The sequence below is a fragment of the Bactrocera oleae genome, chromosome 4 (genome assembly GCF_042242935.1).
Source record: "Bactrocera oleae isolate idBacOlea1 chromosome 4, idBacOlea1, whole genome shotgun sequence".
Lineage (NCBI taxonomy): Eukaryota > Metazoa > Arthropoda > Insecta > Diptera > Tephritidae > Bactrocera > Bactrocera oleae.
This window is the reverse complement of record NC_091538.1, coordinates 70462491-70481890: the sequence shown is the minus strand read 5'-3', so window position 1 is coordinate 70481890 and position 19400 is coordinate 70462491. Positions and strand designations below refer to the sequence as shown.

The 19400-nt window shown below is 34.3% G+C and overlaps 1 protein-coding gene across 1 annotated transcript in view; it reads left to right on the top strand.

Moving 5' to 3' along the window:
• LOC106627129 (uncharacterized) overlaps window positions 1-19400 on the top strand; it is a 50629-nt gene that overhangs the window by 20513 nt on the left and 10716 nt on the right. The window contains 3 exon segments of the mRNA XM_070108343.1: window positions 14567-14706; window positions 16712-16989; window positions 17200-17394. Of these exon segments, the coding sequence (XP_069964444.1) occupies window positions 14567-14706; window positions 16712-16989; window positions 17200-17394 (613 nt within the window).

The window sequence follows — 19400 nt, the reverse complement described above, 5'->3', positions numbered from 1 at the left end:
GTACTTAAGATTCTTACCCTTTGCGGTCAATAAACCGTCATTAATTATAGATAATTGGCTCGAAAGGCAGTTGAGGTGGAGACTTAGAAAGAATGGCAATTAAATTATAAATGAGTTTATTAATTGTCTAGCCAAGATCGCTGCGGAATAAACTTAATGAAAAATTAAGAAATATTGCTTAGAAATGTATGCCTTTGTAAGTGAGTTTAATCGATATTTAATGGAAAATATTAACTAAAATTAAATCTGACGAGTAGCAAAAGCATAGTAAATAAGGACCTTCGAAGTTACTTCGCCAAATATTATGAACGTTATGTGAGCAATTGATATATATATTATATATAATGACAATTTTAATAATACTTAATGAAGGAGGCATTCAGTGCTGAAACTACGTTTAGTAAATTTTTTGAAAATGTGATACAGTGACAGAAGTGAAGAAGTAAACGATATGACGGCTTTGCAATAACAGATATAGCTTTGGTTTTTTATATTTTATTGCATAAAAATATGTTAATACGTGGCAACATTGCTTAAATATTATATATGTCGAATCTCCTTCATTTGATACCCATATTGTAATAATGTTATTTACAAAGTGGCAACCCTTCTCAAAAGTATTTTCACCTAACTGGCAAGATTTCCTTTTGCACTAAAATTCTCGATAGATTAAAATGATTTATTTTAGTTCGATGTACCTATATAGTTTCTCGTTACTTTTATACACTGAACAGAGTATATTAAGTTTGTCAAGAAGTTTGTGATACATACAAGAAAAGTTGTAAGGCCCTATAAAGAATATACAGTGATGGGCGATGAAATAGAGCCAGTACTATAAATATCTTTTAAATCAATATATTTTAAGAAATTTTGTTTTTTCTGGTTTTTTTTTATTGGTAGAAAAGAAACAACGCATGGAGTATATATTAAGATACCAATTAAAAGTCTTAAGTCTAAAATCAAAATTAAAAAATTAAAAACTCATTATCATGTCCCGTTTTGGCTGTGCTTTGAAGTAGAGCCAGAAGACGTTATTTAAATTTATTTGTTTCCGGTGATTTGAAATTTTTAATTTTTAAGGAAACAATCAATAGCAATAGTAATAACTGTTTCATTTATACCTATATAGTGCAGTATTCATTTTTTTTTATAACTGCTGTGCAAAGTCTGTGCATATAATCCACAAAATTCTGGCTTATAACAGCTGGAATTTTATGTACATAGAATATTAGATTCACAAAAAACTTTTAAATGAAGTAACATCGTCAGCGATTGCGTGGCTTTATTTTACCGCATATCACTGTATATAAATGAGCAGGGTGATAAGGTGAGTCGTTTTAGTCATGTCCCTCTGTTTGTCTGTATATAGGCAAACTCTCTCAGTTTTTGAGATCTCGATCTGAAATTTTACATACTTCCGTTTCTTCAAGAAACTGCTTCATTATCTGAATCGCCGTTTTCGGACCAACTGGTGATGGATACACGGCGGTTTTCGGGTTAGAATCACCCAATTTTAATAAAGTTTTAATACTCTTTATTGTATTTCCAAAAATATATTCGAAAATTGTAATAATTATATTCAAATACTTTCTTGAAAATATTTTTCCAGTTTTTTTCTTACCTAAAAACGAAAATGTTCTTAAATATCAGAACAACAATAGTATTAGTCCATATTTTCATCAATATCTGCTGTTACAAAATGTGCTCTAAATAACAGAAAATTCTAAATAGGCGAGGTGCATTTTTGGTAAAATTACAGCTTGTAATTCATATATTATTCTTGTACCAAAGTCAAGCGCATGAAGTTAACTAATTTATTATCATGACTGGCGTTTTACAAAAATCCAATTACCACATAAGACGATTTCAAACTACAACAACGAATACGAGTGTATCCGTATGTATATTTAAACATTTTTAAATACGCTCAACCAACAAAAGTGAACTTGAAACTGGATAGTAGGATGTGGTATAATATGTGTGAATATATACATACAGTATGTATGTCGTGGATAAGAAGTGCAACATTTCCAAATTTAATTTTCTTAGAATCACAATAAATATGGCACGGGCTACTTTGTTTTTGTAGTAAAACGTTATTTATATGTGTGAGTATATTGAACGACCATAGGCCATGGAAGCAAAATCAGAGTCTCTGTATTGTGTGATTAACTTAATACAGTTAACTTAACTGAAAAAATGTTTCCTTGACCCCGACGCATGTAATTGTGTACCATTTCTTTGCTCGAGTAGAAAATGAAAGAAACTGATACAAGAAAATTCACTTTAGGGAATTAAATTTTAAACCGATTGATTTCCTCATGGGATGTTCTCGGCAGCAACAGCTGTAAACTAGATAAAATATACGTCTATGAAGGAGTGTGAACAAAGCTAAAAAACTTATATATGTATGTGTTTGTACAGACGACCAAGCTATCTGCTACACTATTACTAAAATGTATGCCTTTTGCACAGACACACACACACATACGCAAACATGCATACACATATGTATTTAGCTCCAACTTTTATGTATTTGTGGATTAGCCTTATGACCCAAAGCTAGTCACGTTCGTTTAACCGAAACAAAGCAAAACTTAAAGTAAAAAAAACCAAAAAAAAAAAAATATACACAGAAATGAAAAATACAAAATGTGGTTTAAATGTAAACGCTTCTCTGCTCTAGCTTAAGAATTAATGGAAAAATGTCGTGGCTACAAGTAAACACCTTCCGCCTACCGCTATCACTTACATACTCGTACATAATTATATATCTCAGTATGTGGGCTCTTACGCTCTTCCTTTACAGCTTTTTCACTATTGTTGCAAGCACATTCACGTGAGTGCGCATACATATATTTGTATGTATGAGTGTGTGCAATACAAACCACTTAAATAGCTCTCTTTGTAAAGCCATACTGCCGTGAGGCTTTCGTGAATTGAGTTGGACATTTGGCCATTTATCAGCGAAAGTTACCCAAATAGTCGTTCGACTGTCCATTATGAAATTTTCGTAGTTTGTCGTGTTTTCGCCTCTAACTAACTCGTTGTCCGGCCGTTGTATGAATGTTATGTGTGTAGGTGTTGGTAGAAGTGTCAGTATTTGAGTCTGCTGGAGGCGGTCATCACTTGTACACCGATTAGTAGCTCCGAAAATGCTCGCCCCAAAAGCAACTACCCAAAAAGTCGAACATAGCTGGTATGTGCTTACACAGCGAAGCACACCTGTAAACATAGATTGTGGAAGAGCAGCTGTTGCTGGATACTGCGTTGTGGGCTTAATTGTCTGTCGCTCCAATTCGAAAAGTGTTTATTCTGACAAGAGCTAGTTTGTGTATTTAACCAGCGTAGGTGCTGGAGCATTCTGTCTTAAGTCCTTGATATTAGTTATAGTTTATTAAAAGAGCTCACTCAGATTATGTTATTATCAAAGAAGCTTCTAGCATAGCGATGCTACTCTCAAATATGAAAATGAATCATTACCTCAGCTTATTGTAGTATACTCTAATTCTCGTGTAGTTATAATCTATAAAAAAATGCACCTTATTTTTATATGTCTTTCATACCACTTATTTTAAGCATTTCTCTTTAAGTTTTTGGATTTCAGGTTTATTGATTTTTATTTGGTACATTTTGATTAGCTTTGGGTCGTTAAAAGGCAGATCTGATGGTTCACTACATTTCGGTTCATTTTATAACTTTTAGCGTATATCTTTAATGCCTTCAGTATTAAAAGGTTTGCCAATAGGAGCACGCGAACTTGTTAGTTAGACTATATGATTCTACTAAGGTCGCACTTGAGAACTGATAAGATAGATTGCAAGCATTTTTCATTAAAAAAATGAAATTACCTATTATCCAGTACTAAATTCTTAAATTGCTGCCATTTTCATTCAGTTAAGTACGGGCTCTGACTTAATCGGCATAAATACATATATCTTTTGTAATACATTATTCGCTGGACCCTGAACAGGATACTATTAAGTTTTGTCAGGAAACGTGGAGACCCAATAAAATATATATATAAGTGAACAGCGTGAAGTAACAGCTGAGTTGATTCAGCAAAGTCCGTCTGTCTCTATATATGCGAACTACTCTCTCAGTTTTTGCACATATCATTTTCTCATCCAGAAACTGCCCTTTTGTCGAAACCTCTAATATCGGGTTACTATAGCATATAGCTACTATACAAACTGAACGATGAACATTAAGTTTCTGTATAAACCAATTAAAAAAAAAAAATTATTTGCCAAAATATCTTCATGAAATTTGGTATGGATTATTGTCCAAAGGAACCGTATAATATCCAAATAAATTATGCAGATCGGACCACTACCTGTAGCATGGTAAACTGGCCGATTAAAATCAAGTTCAAGTAAGCAAGCTTTTTTAATTGTGAAGGGTATTATAGCTTCGGTTCAACCGAAGTAAGCGTTTTTCTTGCTTTTAAATTTTCTGCAAATACAATTTTTTTAATTTTTAATACTCATGCACAAATCAAATTTCACATATAGAGCAACCCTGTAGATCTTTAAACAGCAGCTGTTCTACTTCGGAAGGACTCGTCGTTGTTGTTTTTACGACCGCAATGAATGATTAATTCATTTTGCTGTCGGTGTTCCTGGCTGTCAGCCCTTCCACAAGCTCTCTCAACTTGCCCAACATTTATTTACAACCTGTCGTTTGTTGTTAACTCTACCTTCTCTCTCCTCTATTACCAAATCCGGTTTAGTTTTGTCTTTTCAACACTAATGGGAGCAGGTATCCTAAAAAGGCAGTAAATTCAACAGTATCAGAGTCAAAGTGTTCATCGGTCACCTCACGAGTCAACGGACAACAGCTTTTCACTAACAAAAACGACGGTAAATATAGATATATATAGGTAAAAATGCATACACCTATGCACTCTTACATTCTTTTGTCCTTTTGTTTGTGGTTAGTGCGGAGTACCGTTGTCTATTAGTGCGGCGCCATTAGTATGGCATTGGCGACGCTTACGACCACTTTGTGCGTCTATCGAAAGCGAAATTTAGAATAATTTCTTTGTGCTGTTATTTGGAACAGTGCGTTTTTGATTAAATACTACTTACTAATTCTACTGTGTTTGTGTTTGTGTAGGTGCGTGCATGATCTAATTAATGTGTGGGATTGTGACGTCGCCAGTGTAATGACGTATCTATTTACTGCTACCGTTGCCGTTATTATTGCCCTCTAATTATAGCTTCCGTCATTGTATTTAATTTAATTTCTTTTTACACTATAACCGTTGTTATATTATGTTGGCATCGCTATTATTGCATTTTACAAGGGCTTTGTCATTATATAATATATATATTTAAATACATATTACAGTGTCCGTTATTTCCTAAGTTGATATTTTTTTTGCGAAGGTCCCCTGCTCATACGGCTCATACTATTTGAATACTCAGTTACTGAATTACATGCCACAGTGTATTTGATGTATAAATTTAACTGTGCTTAACTTTGAAAGGAGTGGTTTTATGGAAAGAAGCATTAAGACCTCTTAATAAAACGTCGTTTTTAATTTAAACAAGAAAATAACTACTGTATCGATTGTTTTGAAGTTTTGAGGGTATTCTATATTTATGCACGTTGAAACATTGAAATTTTTCTAAAAAAATTTAAAAAAAGTATTTTTTAAGTTATACGACATCTCCGACAGCGTTGAAAAAAAGGTCCTACACTGCTGCAGTGACAGCAGACACCTACAAATAAGAAAATTTCGTTAACTAGAAGATATTCTCCGTATATTAACTTACGATCAGGCTTACTTACGTAATGCATTTAAAAATAATTGAATTTACATTTGAATACAATTTTTTTTTTGATAATCCCAACTACGGGATTTAAATAATGTAATCCCACAAATATAAATTTTTAAACGCAACTACCGGATTGAAAAAAAGAATCCTTCCCATTGGGTATCAAGGAACAAAACTATTATATTCTGTGCATCATGTTGCAAGAGAATGAAAAAAGTGAAATTGTTTTAGAATTGACAGTTTTTCGCAAACAGTATTATTCACCTAACGGTTGTTTGTATTAAAAAACTAAAATCTAGTTTTTAATCCCAATGTTGGGATTAAAAAAGAAAATTTGATTTTTAATGCCAAATTTCTTAATTAAAAAATCCGCAGCCCTGCCTACGATAAAAAAAAATCAAAAATTGAAAAAATGAGCAGCGTTTAAAAAAAAAGTTAATTTTTACCCTAAATCTTGGTTGTTTTTTTCCTGCCGATATTCATTTACATACAGAACAGGCACAAAAAATTGTATGATGATCGGATTATTTGTCTTCCAGTTTTCACTGCAGCAATTTCGAAAAATGCTGCCTCAAGAAAAACGTGTTCAAAGGAAAATTGATGGAGCCGTTTAAGCTGAGCGGTTACATTTTAGAAGGCTATAACTCAAAATATATTAGAGATATCACTTTGAAATTTTAGTATTTTATTTTTAGAAGTTTAAACAATTTAAATATGATCAAAATTTCACACTAGGCCCCTTAATTCGAAATATCAAATAAATTCGTGTTTGCCGCAAAAAAAAAATTCAACTTGGGAAATAATTTCTCCGCATGGATTCTCATAAGACAATAACCGGTTCGGATTCATACAACTAGGACAAAATTAACTTTACTAAAAGCAAGATTTCTTGCGAGCTAGTACCTATAAGCCGAAAGCATCTTGCAACCGCAAGTTTTGGTGGTTGACTAGTTCGCAACGGTCAACCGTGCAGTATAAAACCTCATAAAGATAGCGGAACTCCAACTTGTTTTCAATCTGATGTCTTCCTTACAACCTCATCAGTTTTGGAACTTCCTACGACTCCGCTATGACCAAACATTGATACATGTAGTATCGCTATAGCGAACTAGATCTATATTACTGCTATCTCCAAAAGTCAGTCGACTTTAATTAAAAAAGCTGCAATGCTCTGTAAGCAAGAAACAGGAGCTGATCGATCGATCCGTACCTACTTTACCCCAACCCTTGCAGGTATAAGTGAAGAAATTATACAACTGGGAGTTGGCCCGGCGACACAGTGGCTTCGATAATCAAGAAAAAATATTCAAAGTCAAAATTATAAAGGGTTTAAGAGTGTCCATAACTAAGACTGTTATGGAGTCTGGTGGCACACTTCTCAGCAATACACCTCCTTTATTTACAAGTGCTATATTTAAAATTACATGGAGTACCATTAGTCACTTTACTATCGTACTATTATGGAAATAATGAAATACTTTTTGAAAGTCTAAATGTTTATTTAATGTAAGCAAAAAATAATAATTTCAACCGATTTGATTTATATTTAAAATGCAAATTCGTTCGATAAAATTACAATGAAAATCTTAGCAAACGCAACGATTACATCAATTTTTCTTCACTTTAAACACGCTTAATACTCGAGCTGCACAGCGCGCACATCTACCACATCCCCCAGCAGATAGGTCACACTTGTCGCACACATAAATACACTAGTGTGAGCACATGCCACTGCGTATACTCAATACAATTTGTCGAGCAATTAATTTACAAGAAAAACCCATTTAAATATTAAATCAATAAAATGCATAGAACAAAGTGAAATATAAACAAACACATGCACATGCGTGAATGGAATTATAGCGAAATGCAGTAGCGAGTGACTATGACTAAGGGACAACATGATTTTCCGCTTTATGTCACCGCATTTCCGAGCGCAATCACGCTGTAAACGACAGCGCGAAAGTCATACGGGTGGCAAACAAGCGACTAATGGCAGTAACAAATCAGCTGGTGTATCACCAGTCAATGCGATTGTAGCGAGTATGAGTCAAGGCACGGTGTCATTGAATACCAAAGGTACTAACGCTCCTCTTAGTTCTTGTGCTTCAGCATTTTAAATGATTCCCTGAATACCTTTTCACCGTTACTCTGCCATTTTAACAACAATGTAACAGCGGTTCCACTGTTTGGCATTTATTAGAGTTGCTTAGACGGTAGGTACATTGAAACCTACTTCCTCGATTCCTTCGAGTATGCTGTACCTTCATCATTCAAACGTAGATTTAGAGCTGTTCACTTCCTTGTGGCCCCATTGTTGTGAGCTTTCACAGCTCGTTTGCCACGATATCGCGTTTGTTGCATATCTAAATTTATTTGCTGTGTTGTTGTTTTGTGTTGAGTGTAGCGCTGTTATTGACGCCTTTGACTTACAATCTTTGTTGGATTCACTAGCTGTGGCTTCACAGTTGCTGGTGGCACATCATTTATCATAAACACTGAACGTTCGATACTTGTCCCTCCAGCGGAATTTATACGCTACAAGTTCGTGGCTTTAAACGACTTTTTATGATTTTATTCAAAGCGCTTTACCCATTGTTATCTTGCTCATGCTCGAAGCAAAAACTTGCAACATAGTACATATACATATATTCCTGCCACTTCTCTGTATGCCACATTAAAGTTATTGAGTATCTCAGTTTGCTATAAATTTTTCAGCATCCGTCTGAATTTGTTAGCGTGCTGCTTATCATCATATCAAACAGCGAGCAATGTAGTTCATATAGCCATATGTATAAGAAGCGTTCCAAAGTAAACAGGACTTTTAAAAAAAAGACAGAACAAATGGTTTTATAGGCAAAATCAATTAATTTTATTCAAAATAGTCTCCTTCTGCTTTAATACAGCTTTTTGCACAGTCCAAAAGCATGTCGAACGAGTTTTTAGCTCGTTTCCCAGTATTGCCGCCAGTATGCCGGTGCAAGCCTTCTGAATAGCCTCCACATCTGCATAACGCTTTCCTTTCATCGGCAAATGCATTATCCGAAAAGGTAGAAGTCGCACGATGCCATATCAGGTGAATACGGGAAGTGGTTGATTGTTAAAATGTGATTTTTGGTCAAATAATCGGCCACAAGCGTCGATCGATGAGACGGCGCATTGGCGTTCAACAAACGCCAACTTCCATCTTCGCGATATTCGGGCCAAACACGTAGAATACGGCCCACCAAACGCTTCAAAACTCCAAGGTAGAATACTGCATTAGCGTTTTGGCCGAGTTGAACAAATTCTTTGCAGACAATACCCTTGAGATCATAAAAACAAATCAGCATTGTCTTCACTTTTGACTTCTCCAGGCGGTTTCGGCTCATTTCTCATTTATGTCCTCACGACCAGTCTACGACTACGGGATAGGCAATCATCGCCATAAACTTGTTTCATCAATTGAAACGTTTCGGTAAAAGTTTTACCAATTTTAAAACAAAATTTAATGTTTGCTCTTTGTTCGAAGCTCATTTTCGCTCCGATGACAAAAACATAGTGACACTTGAAACGCAATAACTTCACTACCAATAAATGAAATGGTCGGTGTTTTAAAAAGTGAACAATTTATATGCAACACTTGCCGCTTTCGCTTTTACGATTTCCACAAGTGTTGACATTCACAAGCACAGATTGGCGTGGAAATTGAGCGTACGTGTGTGTAACCACTTGACAGCACCCTGTCCGAACTCAGAAAGCTAATATGTGATAAAACAAGTGTTTGTAATTGAATACTAGTGGGTTGATTCTTGCGGTTGAGTGGTCTGAGTGCGTTGCTTTTAATAAGTGGTTCGTTGTTGAAATCTCTTCTGTAAAAATATTTTAAAAAAATTCCAAATTAGCAAAATTTGAAAATTAGTCAAAACATATTCAAAAACTAATTTATTTTCAAATGACATTTGAACTGTTTACCACTGAATTTAATGATCATGAAAAAACGGGAAGTTTATCAGACCAATTTTACTTTGACTTAAGCTAGTTTTGCAAACCATTGCGGATCATCAGTAGTTACTAAAATTTTTATTACAAATATAGGAAAGTTTCCATTATGGAGTATACCATTTGATTAAATTTGAGCCGAATTTCTCCACTTGAATTGCGCGTGTACGCTGAGTCGACAAAAAACCTTCGTGTAGAAGAAATAAATATTTTGATGAGTATACTTTATCACGAGTGAAGATCATCATCAAAAACTTGCCTCATGCAAGCAGTGCATCTACGTCTCTTCTGGTGATAATTTCGAAAAAGTTAAATAAAAAGTTCTTGGGAATTGTTGTGTTAGCGTCATAGATATAGCAAAGGATCTCAACATCTTTTATGGATCGACTTAACATATTTTAGTTAATGTTTTAGGTATGAAGAGTTGAGAGAGAATGCTAGACGAGTACCAAAATACCTAAATCTTTTATAAAAATGAATCCATTAGAGGTCGCATAGGAAATGCTTGACAACATAGATGAGAACCCTACATTCATCAAATGCATCATTAATGATGACGAGACGTGCGTTTATCTGGCAAAACTATCCAACAATCTAGGGAATGGCGCTCCAAAAATAAGCCGAAACCGAAAAAAAAAATTTGATGGAAAATGTATTTAATTTGGCATACTTGTATTGGCTCAGGATTCTATTTTGAAGGCACTGATAAAGATTTGTATTAAAATACTTGAAAATATAATTTTTTGTGAGTCCGGGCAAATTTGATCAGATGGTATGTTTTTTTGATTTCCTTCATGATTCAGTGGGGTAACTTGAATTTAAGAGTTACTTGAGCTAATTATGAAAACCAATACAATATGTTATATACATTATCAGCGTATGCCGAAGCCTAAATAGCTCAAGATTTGTAGAAGCATCATTTTAATCTATCAATTTGAAATTTAATACTCAGAAGGTTCCGGTAGAAGGAAATAAGAGCAATAAGAGTCCAATAGTCCATTCTAATAATAGCTAACCGAGCCCATCAAAAAATTTCTTGTCGAGACGCTCAGTTTTATCACCCCTTATCTTTACACTATACGTAGCAAGTTTTGTAATGACAAACACAAATTCTAGTGTTTACCCACACAACACCGCTCATCCCTCTGTGTATATTTTAACTCAAGACAAAGCTGCAACGTTACTTCTTAAATGAATATACGACATTAGTGTGCCCGTCAGTTGGTTAAAGTGCCCGTTGCATACACTAGGGAAATTGAGATTAAGTGCAGTGACTAAGTGTGTTTGCCTCTCCAACAACAATAGAAAGGCACAATATACACACGTGCATATTACCACAGTCGACAGACAGACATATTTGCTTGCCCTTACGGCCATGGTAGTACATCGTACTAAAATCAATTGAGCCATCTGCCAGACGTTGCACCTGTTCGGAAGCCACCAGCCATAAAAACCATACGTACAAGCATATGTGTGTGTGTGCTAACATTCATATGTGTATTTTGTTGCTATTGTCTACCTGAAGTTAAGTGTTTCCCTCACTTTGCCCTCGCTTTCGCTCATAGTGATGAGCACTTGGGGAATACCGTTTCAGCCCGATGACTGAGTAAGTGTCGTTACCTTTCAGTGCAAATAACCATCGCTCTTCGCATACGCATTCCTCTCGTTGAAATTTTGTTGCTGAATATGTGACGATTTTATGTCAGTGTCGAGCATCTTGTTGCTTCCAGTGTCAACTTAATTGTGTTCGTTAGCGTTATTGTTGTAAGTTAATTTTTGTACGATGGTTGTTTATGCTTACCAACGACAAGTTGATATGCTAACCCAAACATTTGTATACACCGCCGAGAAGACCCATATCCTTTGGCATTGCAAATCTGTGTTTGACATTTAATTCGTTGTCAACCAGTTAATTAAGTCAATTAAAAAATATTGGCATTCTCAACGTGTTGGGATAAGCGTGAAAGCCACTCTATTCAATTGTGTACATCAAATGAAATTAACCGTAAAAATTGCCCGTATTTGTGTGTGTGTGTGAGTATGCGCGTGGTAATGTATGTATTTAATGGGGGCATTGTGTCTGGTTAATAACTTTTCCCAGCGCATGTGTGTTGGGTGTTTAATTCTTATTTCGACGCGTCTATATCTCGAGTCTATGTATTTTTTCTGTGTGTGTGTAGAAATGCTTTGCTTTGTTTTGTATCGGAGTGTGTGTCTGTCTACATCTGTACAATATGTTATGCATATGCTACTGACAATTCTAATTAATTTTTATTTTATTTGTAGTTGTTATTTCTTTTATCTGTTGCTCGTAAATTTTTTATAACCACAGGGATTAAGTGGTGTCATTTTCCTGTGAATTTGTGCTTTTCTTTCTCAGTAAAGCATGTGGCTTAAATTGAGATGATAATCTAATAAAATGGTTAATGAAATTATTGTGCGTTTAAATTAAATAAAATGTTCCGCTGTCATTCTAGGATTTCTGGGAGCTATAAGCTAGACAGATTAAATACCAGTGTAAATTATATTTAATTGCTAAAATGTGTTTTATTAGGTGGTCTTTGTTCTTATTTAGAAGAGGTGTGTGTTTGGAATTTAAACTTAATTTAAAATTTAAAGAATAAATACGCTTAAGGGAGTAGCCAGACTGGTGTCAACACCATACTTAAGTTTCATGAGCTACTACGTCCTTACTTCAGTTTCTGAAATACTACTAAATGAACTCGGTACATTGATTGTGCCTCATAATTGTAATGTCACATGTAGCGCGATATCTCAGCTGTTATACAAGTCAGCTGTTATATAAATTTTATACGACAACACTGAAGAATACACAATTGAGGGATAATTTCAGACAGATGGCGCCACTAGAAGTCGCGTTGTTTAAAAAGTCCTGGAACTTTTGAATTGTACCTTGTAAAAGGTATCAAGCATTGGAAATTTTATTGATTTCTTAAAGCAGTTTGAGGATTTTACCTTTTTTTAGGCACCACCACACACTTGATTGTATTTACCAACTTACCCACTTCGTATGATTCTATGTTAGTTCTTCTTGTATGGTAGCCGGATACTGGATTCGGTTCTCCAAAAGCTCCCGGAAAAAGGGTTAATGACCTTTGGAGTAATTAAACTTGAATTTCTTGATTTTTTCGATTTCGGTTCATATTTGGAGCACCATTTTCTAAATTTTTGGAGAGTTTCGACGTCATACTCCTAAGCCCACAAGGTAAACATTGCTTGTAAAAAAACAGCTGTCAAACACACACTAACTGATATACAGAGATCAAACTTCTCACAAATGTTCTACCAATCTAGGAAACTAGGAAACAACTTTATCTAATCTGTTTGTCCGCGCAGTTTAACTGCAAATTTCATTTTGACTGCAACGAACCACAAGATCTATTTTTCATTAATTTTTATTTTCAAACGAGAAGCATTAAAAGCCATTAAAAATGTCATTACGCGGTGCCAGCAGCAACACCATCAGTTTCAGTGTCTTTGATTCTTCATCGTCATCGTCGTAAGCACGAAAAACATTAAACAATAAGCAGTTAAACAAATAACAAAATTAGCAACTAAATTAAAAAGAAATTGCTGCTATTCGTTTAATGTACCACCGTTCGCTCGCAGCAATCAAGCGAGAATAATAAAGTTGAGCTGGTCGAGTGGAAGATGCTGTAAACAATCAAACAACGCTACCCAGTGCGCCCGCTATTTAGTTGCAATGAGGTGTTTGGCAACAAAGCGAACGTTTTTCAATTCATTGATCATCGTTTTGCGGCTCATTTAATTCTTACGCTCATTCATTGCTTTTAATTAAATTTTTAATTACTCAAACAAAAACCACTTGTCCACTTTTATGTGACTTTCTTATTTTTGTAGTAAAAAGTTGCAGAAATACATGCACTAGTTGGGTTTCTGTAAGGATTTGGGGAACTTAATCAACTATTGGAGTCAGAAATTTATAATGTTGCCTTCTGTGCTGGAATTTTTTACAAGATATCATCACGAAATTTAGCATAGTTTTTTGGCCTAGGTAACGCTACAATCTACCGAATAAATTGTTCATATCAGACGACTATATCATACAGCTGCCATGCAAACTGACCAATCAAAATTATGAAAAAGATATTTGTATGCCCTTTTACACTATAGAAAATACAAACACCTATTAAGAGTATTATAGCTTCGCTGCAGCAGAAGTTCTTGCTTTGTTTTCATATTGTGTAAATAAATCACTCATGTGTAGTAAATGTTGTTATTGTTGTAGCAATTACTGCTTCAAATTACATGTGTATCATATAACTTCACCAACCAATGTTTTTGTTGTCAATACCTATTCAACATATGCCTTCTTGACCATTACCTTTGAAATCCTCACTTTTTCCACAATCCATTAATTTGTTGGTTTTTAGTAGCACAATTGTATCAAACAGCTCTTGCCCTCAAGATCAGCAACCGTTAGCTCGGTTGCATTTAAAGAATTGTAATCGGATTTGTCATGGCAGCTCATGTTTAATTCATTCACCTTCTCATACATAGCTAGCCAAATTTATGTACATATCTACATATCTATGAATCCGTGGCTATATGCCTACATGGTCATCTAGTTTTGCGGCGTTATTCTCTTTTGTTTCTCGCTTTATTTTTACTATTCTTTATCCTCTTAGCTCGTTCGTTCGCTAGTCTACTCCCCTGCTCCCCTGCAACCCAGCATCCATGCATCTATGCATCCTTTATGTTTTTGTGTGACGCTTGTAGTTTGTGGCAAAGAGTGGTAATTGAATTAATTTAAGTTACAGGGTTGTCCAGGATGTCGCCGGCAATAGTGAGGCAATCATTTTAGATCGTCTATCGCCCAGCACCCAGTACTCGATAGCGGTGACGGCCATTTGGCTTGGCAAGAAGTATCGCAGCAGACAGATCATATTTCGCACATTGGGTAAGTAAACTTCAATGCATTGAAGGCAACACATATGTACTACATGCCTACAAAATAGCTATATCTATTAGTAAATATACAAAGAAATTCGAAAGAATGGAATAAGATACTAAAATTGCGTACTTAAGTTTTTTTTACCATAAGTTGTGCAATTCCCCCAGGCTTATTTCCAATACAGTGGTGGCTAAACAAAATATATTTGAGTATTTTATAATAAAAAATATTATAATTGGTATGTTGTTCGGCAAGTTATATAAATGTATTTTATTAAAATCTGAAATAAATATAGACATTTATATATACTTATACTTCTATATATATTAGGGTATCTCTTATTTCCCGAGTTGCCTTTCTTTTTGCAGACGTCCCTTGAAGTTTCAGTTTTTGTCCAAAGAAACATTATCCAACGTAAAAAATCTCTTTATTTTCATTGTTTACTGTGTCTAAGCCATGTTTATTTTCCTAAGTATATAACATGGAATTTTTTTGTTTTTTGCATAAAGCAAGAAGAAGCAGTTGAAATTATATATCGAATGAATCAATTATAAATTCTGTGTTGCTCATACGACGTGGTGTACTGTTTGAATACAGAACATTTAATCAATAGTTTTAACTGCTTATAACTTTCGAAGGAATATTTCTATGCAAAAAATCATTAAAACCTTTTTGTACAGCACAAAATTCTTATTTAAAATACCCTATCATCAAATTTGTAAATTTATTTGCTTTGGATATAAAAAATGTAATGCAAAAGAACAAAAAATCCCATAATAAATATGATAAGTTACGATTTGAAAATAAAGAGCTTCTTTTATTTTGAATAATTATATTTTACGGAAAAACTGATACTTCAGAGAGCGTCTGCAAAAACAAAAGCTACTTAGGAAATAACAGGTGTCTTAATATACATATATACACATATATATATATATAATGTAGAAGCACTGAGAGCTGAGAATAGCATAGCTCAAAAAATGTATGATTCCCAAACGATCACAGACATTTTAGTCGCATCCAAAATTAAACATAAACTGTTAAAATATTTAAAATACGACTTGGTTTCCACTATTTTCAATTCATCTACATACCATAGTCCTCTCCCTCAAGTCGTTTTGTTTGATTTTAATAACCGTAGACAGTTTCTGACATCTTAACGGAGGTAGTAAGGTGTGGACGGTAACAGCCCGGTTTCACACGTGTAGATAAGCAAAAGAACTCAGAAGACATTCTACAAGAGAGAAAACTGAGGACTTGGACTGCACATAAGTGCCTTTTGAATATAAAGTAAATATCAATTTCTGCTTTTTTAATAGCCAGTCCAGTTGCTTGTGGCATATTTTGACACTTGTAAAATTCTAAGAAACCACACACACATATGGTCAGCCAATAAATATAACTCAAATTGAGTGCTCAATTGTCAAATAAAGTTCAAATAATATCAAATTATTTGAATTTTTTTTTTTTAATTAACTTGAAGTTCACCACTAAAATTAATTATAACGCAAGATGAAAATGCTACGCTTTAAATAACAAGTAAAAATTGCCTAATATAAAAGTGAATAAATAAAGTAGAAATAACATAAAGCAAACGTTGTTACTTTATCGAATATAAGACTTTCACATGCCTCTCTACCTCAATATTTTCGAATGCGAACTTAGATTTTAGTTGACCATCATTGTACTTTGAAACAGGGAAACTTTGGTATAGAAACCTTCCGATACATATACATATAAAATATACATATATAAATACAATAGTTTATCAAATTTTATTCAAGTACATCAATAATAAAACTAATCGAATTTTTGCCTTTTTCCCAACTGTCCTATTCAATCATTCATATTTCTACTTTTCTCTCCTGCCATTTCGTTGCTCGTCGTGTATTTGTGTGTGTTTGCGACAATTGCTCATCTAACTGATTGGCACGCGAACACCAATGTCAATGTACGAAAACCAAAATGAAAACGTTACAAAAATGCGACACAATCAAAACAACGCTTTCAGATATGCCTAAGACATCGTCGCAGCAGGACTACGCGTCCGGACACACAACCGGCGCGCTGGGAAGCCAAAACAACGTTGGAAATGTAAATGCGGGGATCGCCGGAGGTGGTGTGTCTGGTGCGGCCGGTGGAAGTGGTGTTGGTGTTGCTGGCACGGGGCTTATCGGCGGCAATCTAGCTAGCGCAGCGGCAGCAGCTAACGGTAACGGCACGTATGGGGACGATGTAACGTCAACAGTGACGAATACAATGGCGCAACGGCCACGTGAATTGCCAACGGTAAGTGTTTGTTAAGCCGTAGAAATTTATTAGTGTATGTCTATGTATATGTGAGTGAAATTTGAAGTGTGAATCGCAGATGTGTGTTTGTTCTTACTTGATTTCATTTATTCAATTCGTGTAATATCAATTTCATAGAATTTATATAACTTTTTGTGATCTTTCCGTTTAATTGAATTGAGTTTATTGTTTCTCTCTTGTTGCACTTAGATACGCGGCGTTGAAATCGGTATAGTGCTTATCGTTTTGATGGTGTGGGCTGGCGCTATAGCACTATTCTTCAACCGTTGGGGAAAAATCCGCATGCTATTGCCCTATCAACCGGACTACAAACACGAACAGCTGAAAGTACCCGGCACCGGTGTGTGCACTGGCGCTGGCTGCAATGGCCAACATTCGCATCAGGTATGATTTGTAGGCATTTCTTTGCGCGTTCAAATACACCTTTCATGCCTTGGTTATTAGCCTCCTTATGCTGTTAAATACGAAATGAGAATTCATGCTAGTGAGTGTTTGTGCTCAATAAATGCAAATACTTGAATTTCCTATAAATTATTTATTACAAAAGTGTGGTTTCCCAAAAGCAAAAACATAATTTTTTTTATAAAAAAAAAATATCGGAAAAATATCAAAATAACATATTTTTGCATATAATAAGGAAAAATTAATTTCAAACTTGTAGAACGCAAAGCATGCGGGTAAGCAAAGTGCCACACGGCGTATACGCAACTTACATCTCATGGTGCTAACGACGTATACGCAACACAGCACTTCTGTGTTAGCGCTTGCTTTACATTTGTGTTGTGATTCATTTGGTAGTTCAGAACACCAAATAAAGTGCTGCAATATTTGAATATTTAAAGAAAAGTGTCTATGTTCGTTTGGAAGAGCAGCTTAAGTCGCGTTAAGGAAGAAATTAGGCAATGAAGTGATCAAATTTTGTGTGGCAAAGCGGTAAGAGGTTTGATGTGCGTTCTGAAAAATTGTGTTTGCAATGAAATTTGGAGTTTAACTAAATGACAGCCAAATTATATTTAATTTGAACAAGACGCAAACCAAATAGTCTACATCTTCATATTCGATATACGCTATTCTTCCATACGAACACAACTGTTAACATTCTAAACCAATGCTCCCACTTTAATGAATATAACAACATCGCAAATATATTGCTACTTGTTCACTCATTTAGAATAAATAGCTCCAACTACCAACTTTACGTTGTGGCAACTTACATGCAAATGTGCTTAGTTTTAGTTACTACTCCATTTACTTATTTTTGTACTTCTTTTATATGGAATATAAATGTGTACATAGTCTCTTAACAAACACTTCAACTCTCCTTTCACTTATACCCAATTGTGTTTTTTCGTATTGATGCAAAACAATAAATTCTCAACTGTTCATCAACTAAACATACTAACCAACTCACGGCTTTAACTGAAATAACATTTCTTTACTGTTGTTGTATTTTATATATTTTTAGAACCTACACCCAGATATATTCGTAAAGGTATCTACAAAATTTAATACAATTCAATTAATTTTATTACTTGCAATTTATTAATTAAACCTAAAACTGCTGACTCGTAAATATCGGCTTAGATATCAATCATGAAATATATTTAACTTCATGCCTACATACAATACACGTACATGTATGCATACATATATGTAGTTAGTATACTCGCATAGTTAGTACTTCCTCTATTTGAACGGGGTGTTGAGTCTACAACCCTCAGTTGAATGCTTCCTCCCCATTTACCCTTTTTCAGCATTTTTCGCATTTGTAAACACCAAAGTATTTGAAGTTTTAGCTATTCAACGAAGTATACTTACCAACAGTCATATTTTGCTAGCTAGTTAACGAAATATTTACATAAACATACATACATACATATTAGAAGAAAATTTTTAGACAAAATTCATTTTTAAAGTAAATTTTCGAGTAAAAAAAAAATTTTTATAACTATTCTAGAAGCTGTGGAGAGTCCTCTTTCTGGCCAAATTAAAGTTTTCAACTTAAAAAGCATTTTTGTGGTCACTATTGGAGTTTAAAAAAAAAAAGTCTTATACGACAACATGCTTTCCTTAAGCGTTAAAATAAATTTTGAGTCAAAAACCGTCACATTCGGTGATTTTTATATAAATGTAAAGTGTTTAAAACAAAAATAATTTTTTTTTGTCCAAAAAAAATTTTTACTCGAAATTTACTTTAAAACTGAGCCTCTAGATGTTAAGAAAAAAAATTTTTTTTTTGTCCAAAATTTTTTTTTTTGACCAAAATTTTCTTTTCTTATAATCTCCAGATTTTACCCCCAGGCTAAGCAAAAAAATATAAAAAAAATTTCGCTCCACCCTAATACATATTTATATCACAAACAATTCCAATTTTACTGCAAACCATAATT